The sequence below is a fragment of the Megalobrama amblycephala genome, linkage group LG9 (assembly GCF_018812025.1).
Source record: "Megalobrama amblycephala isolate DHTTF-2021 linkage group LG9, ASM1881202v1, whole genome shotgun sequence".
NCBI classification, from domain to species: Eukaryota; Metazoa; Chordata; class Actinopteri; order Cypriniformes; family Xenocyprididae; genus Megalobrama; species Megalobrama amblycephala.
This window is the reverse complement of record NC_063052.1, coordinates 31599871-31614352: the sequence shown is the minus strand read 5'-3', so window position 1 is coordinate 31614352 and position 14482 is coordinate 31599871. Positions and strand designations below refer to the sequence as shown.

General features: G+C 33.7%; 1 protein-coding gene across 2 annotated transcripts in view; it reads left to right on the top strand.

Moving 5' to 3' along the window:
- Positions 1–13597, top strand: part of atp1a3a (ATPase Na+/K+ transporting subunit alpha 3a) — a 38857-nt gene extending 25260 nt beyond the window's left edge. For both annotated transcript variants that reach the window (XM_048202843.1, XM_048202844.1), the window contains exons 10-21: positions 137–381; positions 2029–2221; positions 2441–2753; positions 5450–5600; positions 5735–5903; positions 7300–7454; positions 7576–7699; positions 7824–7969; positions 10690–10820; positions 10950–11051; positions 11145–11236; positions 12483–13597. In XM_048202843.1, the coding sequence (XP_048058800.1) occupies positions 137–381; positions 2029–2221; positions 2441–2753; positions 5450–5600; positions 5735–5903; positions 7300–7454; positions 7576–7699; positions 7824–7969; positions 10690–10820; positions 10950–11051; positions 11145–11236; positions 12483–12511 (1850 nt within the window). In that variant the 3' untranslated portion in view covers positions 12512–13597. The remainder of the gene's footprint in view (positions 1–136; positions 382–2028; positions 2222–2440; positions 2754–5449; positions 5601–5734; positions 5904–7299; positions 7455–7575; positions 7700–7823; positions 7970–10689; positions 10821–10949; positions 11052–11144; positions 11237–12482) is intronic.
- The last annotated feature ends 885 nt before the right edge of the window (positions 13598–14482 follow it).

The following is a 14482-nucleotide window of genomic DNA, read 5'->3' as shown; positions in this document are numbered from 1 at the left end:
TTACTAGGTGGTTGCTTGGGTGTTCTGGGTAGCTGGGTAGTTGCTTAGATAGCTGATCATAGATAGATAGATAGATCTGGTTTGTTTCTAGGCTCTAGACAGATACTATATTGATCCCCTGTGTGATCTCTACTAGGTGCGTCCTTTGATAAGAGCTCTGGGACGTGGTTGGCTCTGGCCCGTGTGGCAGCTCTCTGTAACAGAGCCGTGTTTAAGGCGGGGCAGGAGTCTCTGCCGATCCTGAAGCGTGATGTTGCAGGTGACGCCTCTGAATCGGCTCTTCTCAAGTGCATCGAGCTCTCCTGTGGGTCCGTGAAAGCTATGAGAGAAAAGAACAAAAAAGTGGCTGAAATTCCCTTCAACTCCACCAACAAATATCAGGTTTGTTTAATGTTTTGTATCCAATGTGACTGGATTTACGAAGTAATTGTAAGTCCAGCATCCATTATCTTGGTTAACACACACACACACACACACACACACATATATATATATATATATATATATACATACATATGTATATACAGTGGTGGCCAAAATAATTTTGCTTCATGCTCTTCATGCTCACTTCATGCTCTTCTGCTCACCAAGGCTTCATTTATTTGATCCAAAATACAGCAAAAACAGCAATATTGTGAAATATTTTTACAATTTAAAATAAGTGTTTTCTATTTGAATATATTGTAAACTGTAATTTATTCCTGTGATGGTAAAGCTGAATTTTCAGCATCATTACTCCAGTCTTCAGTGTCACATGATCCTTCAGAAATAATTCTAATATGCCGATTTGCTGATCAAGAAACATTTATTATTATTATCAATGTTGAAAACAGTTGTGTACAATTTCTTTTCAGGATTATTTGATGAATAGAAAGTTGAAAAAAACAGCATTTATCTGAAATAGAAAGCTTTTGTAACATTATAAATGTCTTTACTGTCACTTTTGATCAATTTAATGCATCCTTGCCGAATAAAAGTATTAATTTCTTTAATTTCTTTTTAAAAAAAGAAAAAGAATCTCTTACTGATCCCAAACTTTTGAACGGTAGTGATAATATTTCAAAAGCTTTCTATTTCAGTTTTTTGTTAAATGAATGAATGAATGATCCTTTCAGAATGATTTCTGAAGGATCATGTGACACTGAAGACTGGAGTAATGATGCTGAAAATTCAGCTTTACCAACACAAATAAATTGCATTTTAAAATGTATTCTAATAGAAAACGGTTATTTTAAATTGTTTCACAATATTACTGTTTTTGCAATCATATTTTGTATCAAATAAATGAAGCCTTGGTGAGCAGAGGAGACTTCTTTTAAAAGATAAAAAAATCTTATCATTCTAATAATTTTGGCCACCACTATATATATATATATATATATATATATATATATATATATATATATATATATATATATATATATATATATATATATATATATATTAGGGTTGTCCATTTAACACATTAATTAGATTAATTAATTACAGTAAAAAATAAAGAATTAAAATTTGTACGCAATATTTAACGCACTAACCCACTTCTGTTTTGTTAGATTTTTATATAAAATATTTATATCTATAAATAATGTAAATTATATAAATATATATACAGTACATGCATGCAAATATTTCTTAAATACATACATCTGTGTGTATTTATATATACATAATACATTATACACAGTACACACACATTTATTATGCAAAAACAAACTTTTATTTTGGATGCGATTATACACACACATAAATAAATATGTGTACATAGAAAATAAAGAGTTAAATACTAATATATTTTATATTTCGTCATTACTAAAGTTTATCCTTTTTAATTTATTAAATTATTTAAGAATGATTTTGTATAAAGATGTCTATAGACTTGTATAGTCCATCATTAGACAATGCCATTTTTCTAAGATTTTTCCTTTAATTCTTAGATAGTTAAACATGATCATCTTCACTCACGTTCAGCACATTATTCAGTTCTCATTAACACTCATTCTCATGTGCTTGGATGTGTTTTCACACCAGCTGTCAGTACACGAGTCAGATGAGGGTAACGATAGCCACTACCTGCTGGTGATGAAGGGGGCGCCGGAGCGCATCCTGGACCGCTGCTCCACCATCCTGCTGCAGGGGAAAGAGCAGCCCATGGATGAGGAACTGAAGGAGGCCTTCCAGAATGCCTACCTGGAACTCGGAGGCCTGGGAGAAAGAGTGCTTGGTAAGAAATAGAGAGATGTGACCTAAAAATTGAAGATGTGAACAAAAATCTCTTTCACTTTCTGTAACCTCTCCACTATCCTGACTAAAAAAAAGCAAAAAAGCTCTTAGCACAAATATGAATATAAATCTAAGACATGAAAACCAAAACACTGGATCCTTAAAACTATGGAATAGATCCATTTTGATTGTTTCTCTTTTTTCCCCTTCTTTCATCCAGGGTTCTGCCACTTGTTCCTGCCCGAGGACAAGTACCCCAAAGGATTTGCTTTTGACACCGACGACATCAACTTCCAGACAGACAAACTGTGCTTTGTGGGTCTGATATCCATGATTGACCCGCCCCGAGCTGCCGTCCCCGACGCCGTGGGCAAATGCCGCTCAGCTGGTATCAAAGTCATCATGGTGACCGGTGACCATCCAATCACAGCCAAGGCCATTGCCAAAGGTGTCGGTATCATCTCTGAGGGTAACGAGACCGTGGAGGACATCGCCGCTCGGCTTAATATTCCTGTCAGCCAGGTCAACCCCAGGTAGCGTACACACAGAAAATGTCATAAAAAATAAAATAATCAATAAAAATAAAAAATAAACCCCACAATCCTGTTTTACATCTTTCTACCCCTCAAAAAAAAAAAAAAAAAAAAAGGAGGCCTGTGCTAAACATTCATGATTTTCCCAAGGACAAGTTCCTGGATCAACATCAAATCCTGGAACTACTTTCCTATCAACTGATCAGATTACAGGATTGGGATTATGTTTGAACAACATTCGTTTCCACCAATTGTATGCTTTTAGAAGTAGGCCAGGGTTAGGATGTAGTTTATGATTGCTTTATAGGAATATTATTTCTAGGAATGACAAAGGATGTTGTTCCAGGATCACGTCCTGTTTGGCTATATTGCATCAGGCTGATTTCAACCAAGGACATCTATAATACCTTTGGTCAGTGGTAAAGAATATACAATAATATAACAAAATATTTGCAAATTATTTTTACAAAAGTAGAATACGTTGGTACTTTTGAATGTCCATCGATGGAGAAAAATGCTTTTTTTTCCCTATAATGATGCAAAAACCGAGTCCTTCTTCAAGAACTACCAAAGTTTTTCACTTTAAAAATAATAATCCAGATTACTAATAGTTTCTGCAGAGTGACTAGGAAACATTTTAATAATTATGATGTATTTTATAACCATGTTCAGAGTAAAAAAGACAACTGCTCACATCTCAGACACGTTAAAGGGTTAGTTCACCCAAAAATGAAAATTCTGTTATTAATTACTCACCCTCATGTGGTTCCAAACCCAAAAGACCTTTGTTCATCTTTTTAAAGGATTAGTCCACTTTTAAATACACTTTTCCTGATAAATTTACTCACCCCCATGTCATCCAAGATGTTTATGTCTTTCTTTCGTCAGTCGAAAAGAAATGAAGGTTTTCGAGGAAAACATTCCAGGATTTTTCTTCATATAGTGGATTTCAATGGCTACCAACAGGTTGAAGGTCCAAATTGCAGTTTCAGTGCAGCTTCAAGGGCTTTAAACGATACCAGATGAGTAATAAGGGTCTTATCTAGCGAAACGATCAGTCATTTTAAAAAAAAATACAACCGTTTATGCTTTATAAACAAAATATCACCTTGAACGTACTTTCTGCTTTCGCATTCTTCATAACGCTTACGCTGAATGTCCTACGCCTTCCCTATTCAACTTACGGAAAAAAACGAAACTGCCACCGCGTTCATTCCGTAAGTAGAATAGGGAAAGCGTAGAACATTCAGCGTAAGCGTTATGAAGAATGCGGAAGTAGAAAGTACGTTCAAGGCGATATTTTGTTTATTAAACAAAATTAGTCTACTTGTTAAAAGTGGACTAATCCTTTAAACACAAGATATTTTTGATGAAATACAAGTTTCTGACCCCCAATATGCAGTAACGCAATTACCACTTTCAAGGTCCAGAAAGGTAGTAAAGACATCGTTAAAATAGTCCATGTGACTACAGTGGTTCAACCTTAATTTTATAAAGCGACGAGAATACTTTTTGTGCGCAAAAAAACAACAACAAAAAGAATGACTTTATTCAATAATTTCTTCTCTTCCGTGTCAGACTCTGATGATTTTCATGTGAGCAGCACGACACATGCGCGTGATGCTAACACAGGAGCCAGCCAATAATGAGCCGGCTTTCTGACGTAGAACCTGGAAGTGCTGCACTGTGTTTACAACGTGAACAGCATCAGAGACTGACACGAAAGAGAAGAAATTGTTGAATAAAGTGTTTTTTGCACACAAAAAGTCGAACGCATTGTTTTCTATGAATGTACGCACACCGGCGGCGACATTCGGTGCCTGTCCGCGGCGCCCAGCTACGACGCAGAAAAAAAAAAATAGAAAAACAATGCATTCGAATTTTAAAGACGTGTCGCGGCGCTGAGCTTCGCGTCCGGTGTGCGACCCCCTTTAGTGGATTCATTATGTCGGACTCACCGCAGGTAACTCATAATTCAGTTGTTACTCCTGTCTCCTGACAAAAACATTGCATGCGGCGCCTGTGGATTGTGGAAAGTTACTGGAGCGCGCAGCCGCGCAAGTCTCGCACAAGGAATGTCACGGCAGTGATTGACAAGCCAGAGGGCCAATCGTTTACGCGATGATCGCGTAAACGATTGGCTGATGTTTTTAAGGCCCTACCTCGTGCACAGATGATGTATATTAATATTATTCCTTTCAGCGCACCTAATAAATAGTCTTTTATCAGTTAGTATAGACAGTTTCAAGTAATATTGCAAAAATGTATAAAACAAAACATCCTCTTTAGCACCTTTAATGCTGTGATAATTGGTAATTCTTTATAATTTGTGAGGCTAGTCTTATGCAGTAATTATTGATTACCTAATATGGAACTATCTCAGTCCTAAATTTGTTTGTTTGTTGTTTCTTACTGATTAGTTAATAGCAGTAGTTGAAGTGTTAATGTAGTACTACTCACTACTCACTAAGTTTTTCTAGTTTTGCATTACTTCCTGTATAGTTACCATACAAATGATGGGCCATTATTCTAAAGTGTTACCAAAAAAAACTAAACTGAAACTGAATTCTGGATCATATGAAACTGATTTATCTAATAATAGATTTTTATTTAATAACAGAAGCTGTACATTGTCTGATTTTGGTACAACTGGAGAGCGAGTATCCATTTTGTATTCTTGATGTGTGTGTTGTCAGGGATGCTAAAGCCTGTGTGATCCATGGCTCAGATCTGAAGGATCTTACACAGGAGCAGATGGATGAAGTGCTGAGGAATCACACAGAGATTGTGTTCGCCAGGACCTCTCCCCAACAGAAACTCATCATCGTGGAGGGCTGCCAGAGACAGGTACACACGCACACTCACATTCACCAAAAAAACACATGAAAAGGATTTCAACTGTTCATTAGTAATCATAATTACAATGTCTAAGGAAATAACTGACTTTTTACACACTCTCTCTGTCTGTCTCTGTCCTTTAGGGCGCCATTGTGGCCGTGACTGGTGATGGAGTGAATGACTCCCCCGCTCTGAAGAAGGCAGACATCGGTGTTGCCATGGGGATCTCGGGCTCAGACGTCTCCAAGCAGGCTGCAGACATGATCCTGCTGGACGACAACTTTGCATCCATCGTTACTGGAGTTGAGGAAGGTACGAGAGAGAGGGAGACAAAGGATATGAGAAAGGTAGAAAGAAATCCAGAGCAAGCCAGGAGCAACAAAACAAAAAACTGTTTTCATCTATGCCTCAGATTTTGCTCTTTATTCTTTATTCTTTAATTGGATCTCTATTAGTTTCCACAAATTGGTTGCTAGTCTACCTGGGGTCCACATAAACATTTATAATATAAAATAGGATAGATGTATAAGTTAAAAACTATGCAAAATGCAAAAAACAAATCTGAAAAAAATGTTTAGATAATTAAAGTAAAACAAAATATGATAAACAATAAATAAAATGACAAAAAAGTATATTATTTTATAGTATGGTTAGTATAGTATAATATAGTTTAATGCTTTAATAAAAAAATCAACAAAATAACAACAACAGTGAAAAAGTAGGTAATATTTAAAATAAATAATAAACAATAGAGTTTTTGATAGTAACTTTTTGAAAAAAAAAAAAAAGGTTTTGAAATATGTATTAATTCAAATTAAACATTTATTTAAAACAACCAAATGACTTGGTTTTTATTTAATATATGTAAAAAAAAAAAATCTAAATTAAATTGCAGATAATTAAAATAAAAATATGATAAAATATAAAAATAAATCAAATTTAATATTGTATTTTTATTTTCATATTTTTGTATTTAATAAAATTAATATTTTGAAATATCTTAAATATTTAAACCAAATAATAAATATTATTATTATTTAAAATTGAATTTATTAATATAATTAAACCAAATGTAATATCTTATTTTTAATTTCATATTATTTTTAATGCTTTAATAAAATGAATATCTTAAAATATCTTTAATATTTAAACCAATTATTATTTAAATATTAATTTATTAAAATAATAATTAAACCATATAGTAAACACAATTGAGAGTGTATTTTGATAGTAAATAATAAAAATAAGATTTTGAAATATGTATTAATTAATTCAAAATAAACATTTATTTTAAACAACCATATCACCTATGGTTATATTTAATAAATGTATAAAAAAAGAAGTTAATTCAAATAAAAAAAATAAGAAATATGATTTTATATTTTATTTATTTTATGTCTTTTTTTTTATAATATTGTTATTTTAGTGTTTTTTTAATGATTAAAAAAACGATAACAACAGTAAAGAAAAGTAGGTAATATTTAAAGCATATAATAAACACAATAATCACATATAATAAACACAATTGACAGATTTCCTAGGCAGCACAAGCATAATGCAGGGCACTTTTCTGAAAGCAAATTATCATGACAAATCTTTGAAAACAACAACAACAACAAACCCAGAAACAGTCTAGTTGAATGAGAGAAAAGACTTTAATGACCCAGGTAATAATGAGTCTGTGTTTCTGTTTTTTTTCCTCTCCCAGGTCGTCTCATCTTTGATAACCTGAAGAAGTCCATCGCCTATACACTGACCAGCAACATCCCTGAGATCACTCCCTTCCTGTTCTTCATCTTGGTCAACATTCCTCTTCCTCTCGGAACCATCACCATCCTCTGCATTGATCTGGGCACTGACATGGTGAGACACATACACATCTAATGTTTTATTTTGATAATCAACATATTCTTGTTTTCTAGTGGCAATACACTTTTTGCTGTAATACATTCATACATTAACCAATTGTTGCATGCCATCTCAGGTCCCTGCAATCTCATTGGCTTATGAAGCAGCAGAGAGTGACATCATGAAGCGCCAGCCTCGTAACCCCCACAGGGACAAGCTGGTGAACGAGCGTCTCATCAGCATCGCCTATGGACAGATCGGTTAGTGAGCTGCTTCATTACAAAAATGTCTTTATTTGAGTTTTGGTTCGATTAAACTCCTGTTATCTGAAATGAACTGAATAAAAGTGGCTTACTGTCTCTCTTTTTAAATATGTGTATGTAGGTATGATTCAGGCCCTGGGAGGATTTTTCAGTTATTTTGTGATTCTGGCTGAGAACGGCTGGCTTCCCAGCCTGCTGGTGGGTATCCGGCTAAACTGGGACGATCGCTCCAATAATGACCTGGAGGACAGTTACGGACAGCAATGGGTAAACATTACATTGCATCAGATTACACAAACTATGCAGTGCATATGTGATAGAATCCAAAGCAACTTGCATTGCATTTCATTTACATTTATATTTAGCAGATGCTTCTAAAAAGCACCAATTATCCTGTTTTCAACAGTCTTATCAAAACAAAGAATTATTAATCATATTTTCAGTGTTGGCCTGTCTTTGGCCATTGACTTCCATCTTAGCTATTAATTATCTGCTTTTGATAGTACAAGAAACCAAAACAATAAAGCAGAAGATGCTGGTTTTCAAGACAGGAAGTGCATCTAAAGTGCAGAACAGAAGTTTAATTAATAAAGATGCATCTATATAGAGCTATAGAACACATTTGGAGGGATATTTCACAAGTGTTCATCAATGCAGGGAAAGTTGAATAGATAACAAACAACTAAACAAATCTAGCAAAAATATAATGTACACAAACATTTAAAGGTTAAGTGTCAATAGGTTTTTTGAAAGCATTGCTTGTACTCATTTTATAAAAAATACAGTAAAGGTATAATATTACAATTAAATTTTTATTTTATTTTATATTTTAAAATGTAGTTTATTTCTGTGACTTCAGTCTTCAGTGTCACATGATCTTTCAGAAATCATTTACATATACCGATTAGAAGCACAAGAAACATTTCTTATTATCAATGTTGAAAACAGTTGTGTTGCTTAATATTTTTGTGGAAACTATAATACAGATTTTTTCAGGATTTCTTTGATGAATAAGAAAGTTTAAAAGAACAACATTTATTTGAAATAGAAATCTTTTGTAATGTTATAAAAGTATTTACTGTTACTTTTGATCAGTTTAATGCGTCCTTGCCAGTGTTGGGGAAAGTTACTTTAAAAGTAATGCATTACAATATTGTGTTACTCACTAAAAAAGTAACTAATTGCGTTACTTAGTTACTTTTTATGAAAGGTAATGCGTTACATTACTTTTGAGTTACTTTTTCTCACCAGGGGCCCGTTCTTCGTACGTCGCTTATTACATCCGAGATCAAATGACACATCCAAGATGATATCATCGTGCTAATCATGATCCGGCTAATTGGGTTCTTCGAACACACCTGTTGTATGATTAGTATCGCTGGATTGAGTTATCTGAGATAAATTGATCAGCAATGCAGCGATTGGCTGGAGTCAAGACGGCAACGTAATGACATCATAGAATGAGAAAAGACACCTGACGAAAAACTTGACGAATTTCTAGACATTTATAAGGAAACAGCCAAGCGAATAAATGACAGAAGAACGACATAAATGTCAGATAAATGAAATGTGCACTATTTTTTTTTTTTTTACATGATTACCCAATTATTTAGGCTATATTCACAATTTCTATTATTTGTACATTCAATTTTTTATTTCAATGTTGTAATTAGCAACTAATTTACCTTTGAAGCATATTTGACAGCATTAATTAAAGTTTCTTAAGGGTCAAGATCAAGTTATCTGCATCTCCTGCGCTTCATCAAGCCACTCCCATAATATATGTCGCGGTTCAAATGCACAAATGCATGTATGGCATAGACATCTGTACATCATGTGTGTAAAACTCCAATAAAAAATATTACGTAATTATTCCCTCACGAATGAATCTCTCACAGAGTAAAACTGTCGGTGGCTATATTATGACACTACACGGCATTATAGTGTTATTTGCAAATTTATTTTTAAATCATTATTATTGTCCCTAGTTCACATTAGGGTACTCTTGTGGGAAAGTAGCAGTGGCTGGGACAGACTTTAAGCATTACCTCCGCTTAAAAAGATGCAATCTAATCCTGTTTACATGAAATAAGCCTGCTCTCGAGCAGGTTTGAGCTTACGGACCTGTTGCTATGACAGCAAGTCTAGGATGAGCTTCGAAGAACCAAACGATCCAAGATCATGCCAAATCGCCAACAATCAAATCCAGCTAACTGAGTTAGCGACGTACGAAGAATGGGCCCCTGGGCTGGGCTTGCTTGTTTTGTTTTTTAATAACAACAAAAGTTTTTTTTGGCAAATGTAAAGGCCCTTTCACACCAAAAGTGAAACTCAGGCTAAAGGAAATGCATATTTACACCTGTACAGTAGAGGGCGCTGCTCAAACAAACATTTCAGCTGTGCTGCCATTCTGGAATACAGAAGAATAGGATACAGGAGAAAGAAAGTTCAACAGTCTTATTTCTAAATCTAAAGTAATTTTTGCTTATTAGTATGGTTGAATTAGATTATTGAAGATCAGCAGCAAAGACATTGGTTAATAAAGTGAGATTGAATACATAAAGTGTATTTTATTCATTTTGAGGAATACTGAATGTTTTCGTGCTTGTGATTTGAGTAAATGCATGTTCACATTTAGTCTAGAACTACAATAACCATCATGTTCACACAGCGCACACAACACCTCTACACTTTATTTCTCTCAACATGGTGACAGAAGTCAATAAATGTGAAAAAGTAACTTGCGTTACTTATTTGAAAAAGTACCTTAAAGATATGTTGTTGTAAATTGAAAAAGTAATGCGTTACTTTACTTGTTACTTGAAAAAGTAATCTGATTATGTACCTCAAGTTACTTGTAATGCCTTACCCAAACACTGGTCCTTACTGAATAAAAGCATTAATTTCTAAACAAAAAACATTTGAACAGTAATATATGTAAACGTGGAGCATGCGAGAATGTATAATCAGTAATCTCTTTCTCTTAGACCTATGAGCAGAGGAAGATTGTGGAGTTCACTTGTCACACAGCCTTCTTCGTCAGTATTGTGGTGGTGCAGTGGGCCGACGTGATTATCTGCAAGACTCGCCGCAACTCTGTGTTCCAGCAGGGCATGAAGTTAGTATCTACCTCACAATATGTTGGTGCTAACAGAGATTTAAAACTGTTGTTGGATCGAATTTAAAGATTGGGGTTTGTAGCGACTAAACCAAGGTAGCTGAGCTAAAAGATTGTGCTTGTTTGTAGGAATAAAATCTTGATCTTCGGCCTGTTTGAGGAGACGGCTCTCGCTGCCTTCCTGTCTTACTGCCCCGGCATGGATGTGGCGCTCAGGATGTACCCTCTCAAGTGAGTGTTGCCTACAGAGAAACTTCCTCATGGAACATTACCAAGCAATTAAAATAATGTGAATTCTCTTTTTTCTCTCGTTTCTTCTCTCAGGCCCAGTTGGTGGTTCTGTGCGTTCCCTTACAGCTTCTTAATTTTTGTTTATGATGAGATCCGAAAACTTATCCTGCGCCGAAACCCAGGAGGTACAGAGCCTGAATTACTCTCTCACGCATATATATATTACATATATATATATATATATATACAGTAGTCAACATTTGAAGTGGATCAAAACCTTTCATCAAAGTTGTCCTAAAAAATTCTTCTTAGGACAACTTAGTTCTTGGGACAACTTTGATGAACTTTTTTGATCCACTTCAAATGTTGACTACTAATATATATATATAAAAAATTTATTTTTTTATTTTTTTAAATTGTTTCCAGGTTTTTGGTTTTTGATATAAATATTGCTATTTTCTCTGACATTACCATTCAAAAGTTTGGGGTCAGTAAGATTTTTTTTTTTTTTTTGGAAAATGTTATGAAAAAAATGTAAAAAAAAAAAAAAATTCTTTGTTTTTGAAACAAGTATTATTATTATTAGTATTACATTTGAAAAATAATGTAAACAATTTAAAATATGTGTAAATCATTCTAATATACTATTTGTAAACAATTTAAAATATGTGTAAATCATTCTAATATACTATTTGTAAACAATTTAAAATATGTGTAAATCATTCTAATATACTATTTTGAAGAAACATTTTATTATTATTAATGTTGAAATTTTTTTTTAGGATTATTTGATAATTAGAAAATTCAAAAGAACAGCATTTATTTAATATATATAAATATATATTGTAACATTATAAATGTCTTTACTGTTACTTTTGATCAATTTAATGCATCCTTGCTGAATAAATGTATTAATTTCTTAAAAAAAATATTTTTCAAACTTTTCAATGGTAATGTCAGAGAAAATACATAAATATCGATATTTATATCAAAAGTAATATATCAAAAAGTAAATATTTAAATATATCTAGATCTATAAAATATCTACATTTTAAAATAAATCATGTTTTTTTCACTAAGTGAACCAGAAGGACGAATAAAAACAATACATAGCAATAAAAAGCTAAACTGACCTACTTATATTTTGTTTTGTTGATGATGCAAATGAATCACTGAATCAGAGTTTTGAATCGATTCACTGAAGTTGACAGTTTGAACTGATTCATGAAAATGAATAAAACTTAACAACTCAACATTTTAGTTACTAAAATTTAAATCAGTCCTACAAGTGGCAAGAAAAGGACGCATTGCAAAAAGTGCAAATCGTAGTATTCACAATGTTTCTTATATGAATATTCTGTGAATATTTGACTTTAATATTGTTGATGCTGAATTTTAATTACGGCCTTTTTCTCTCTGTTTTACTTGCAGGTTGGATTGAAAAGGAGACATACTATTGAATTGTCAAATATTTCACTCATCAATTCTCCCTCATTCCCTCACTCTCTCTTTCTTAATCTCTTTCTCTATCTCTTTTTCACATTCTACCCATTCCTTCTTTATAAACTATAAAAAACCAATACAGAAACAACTGTTACATGTCCTATCTCCTTTCTTTTACTAAAATAAAAAAATGAGATGAGACGAGAGGACCAACAACAGAGGAAGATGACAAACCTGTTTTTTTTCCTGCCCAAAGACTACAGCTGAACCTGCCAGAATCATATTTGTAAGGTTTACTAATACTGTTAAACACACTGTTAGCATGTGCACACGCACGGCTTTTGTAATGGATGTCGCGCATCACGTCTTTCCAAACCCAGCAGCTGCATTTAGACTCCGTCACGGCCGAAAGGGACTCCTGTACAAACACTGCCACGCTAGATTACTGTTGTACATCCCTCTCCATCCTGCCATGAACAAATACAAACAACCTAATGATCATGAAATTCATTTAGACTCTCGCCCTCTGCTGGGGAAAAAGAGGAAGACAGCCGCCTCACTCCAAACCGGTCCCGTCTCACCTGCCACCTCCTCCCTTTCTCAGTGTTTTTTCTTTCCATGTCGTTTTTGTTGTTTTCTGAGTGTTGTTTTTATTAATCATTCATAACTTTTTTGTTCGATATTTTTTTTATGTTAGAAGTGTCTGAGAGCTGCTTGGTTTCATTTTTTTCTCAGACATGACAAAGCACACTGCCACCCTCTCACTCTTTCTCTCTCTCTCTTTCTCTCTCGCTCCTCCTCTCCCTCCCCTTTTACCCTGCACTGCCCCCCTCCCTCCCTGCTCTTGCTCCTTCTGTCCGTCTGTCCGTCCCCGTCTGTTTGTGAACGATGTGAAGAAGCCTCCCTTCTCTATCCGTCCCCCCTTTCCCTATTCCCCTGTTAAAAAAAAGAGAAAATACAATCTTTCTGTGTCCTAGGAAAAAGAGATTTCTCTCTAATGTCATTGTTTAAATAAGTACAGAAAAAATGGAATAAAAGCAATGTACCAATATGTGAATCAACAGCAAAAAATGAAATAAAAAAGAAGGATCTCTCTTTTCTCAGCTTGGCGTCAGTTTGTTTTTGTGTCTGATGTCTGGCATAAATTCTAATGAAATATTACACTTTCTTTTGTGTAATTTACGGCCATTTCAGGACATTTAAAGGGATAGTTCACACAAAAATGGAAATTTGTTCATCATTTACTCACCCTTATGTAGTTCCAAACCTGTATGAGTTTCTTTCTTCTGTTGAACATGAAAGAAGATATTTTGAAGAATATTGGACAGTTGAGGGCACCCATTGACTTACACTGGGTGCTGTCAACTATCTGCCGTGAACTATCCCTTTAAACATGCATTCACATGTCACTCAGGTATTTGAGCACAAAATCAATACAAATATCTATAATAATATAATATATTATTAATAATATAGTCAAAAAATCATTTTACACCAGTGAATCATATTGTAGTGCATCCAAATGTCTTCAGTTCAGTGAACTCATTTCTGTATTAAGATGTGTTGTTTTTGTAGATAAATCATCATAATGTACAAAAATAGTGAAATGATATATAAATACTTTACAATTTAAGTAAAATATCATTTTTGCAGTATGATAATGGTAATTTGGGGGTGAGAAATGTGAATAAATGTCATTAAATATATTATTTTATTGTATTATTATTTTATTTTATTTTGGGCTGAAATTTAACCTACACTGTAAAAAAAAATATTTTAATGATTTGTAATAAGAACATTTTTTCTTTTGTCAAATCAACTTCAATAATTAAAGTATTAGTTCACTTTCAAATTCAAATTTCCTGATAATTTACTCACCCCCATGTCATCCAAGATGTCCATGTCTTTCTTTCTTCAGTCGAAAAGAAATTAAGGTTTTTGATGAAAACATTCCAGGATTTTTCTCCTTATAGTGGACTTCAATGGAT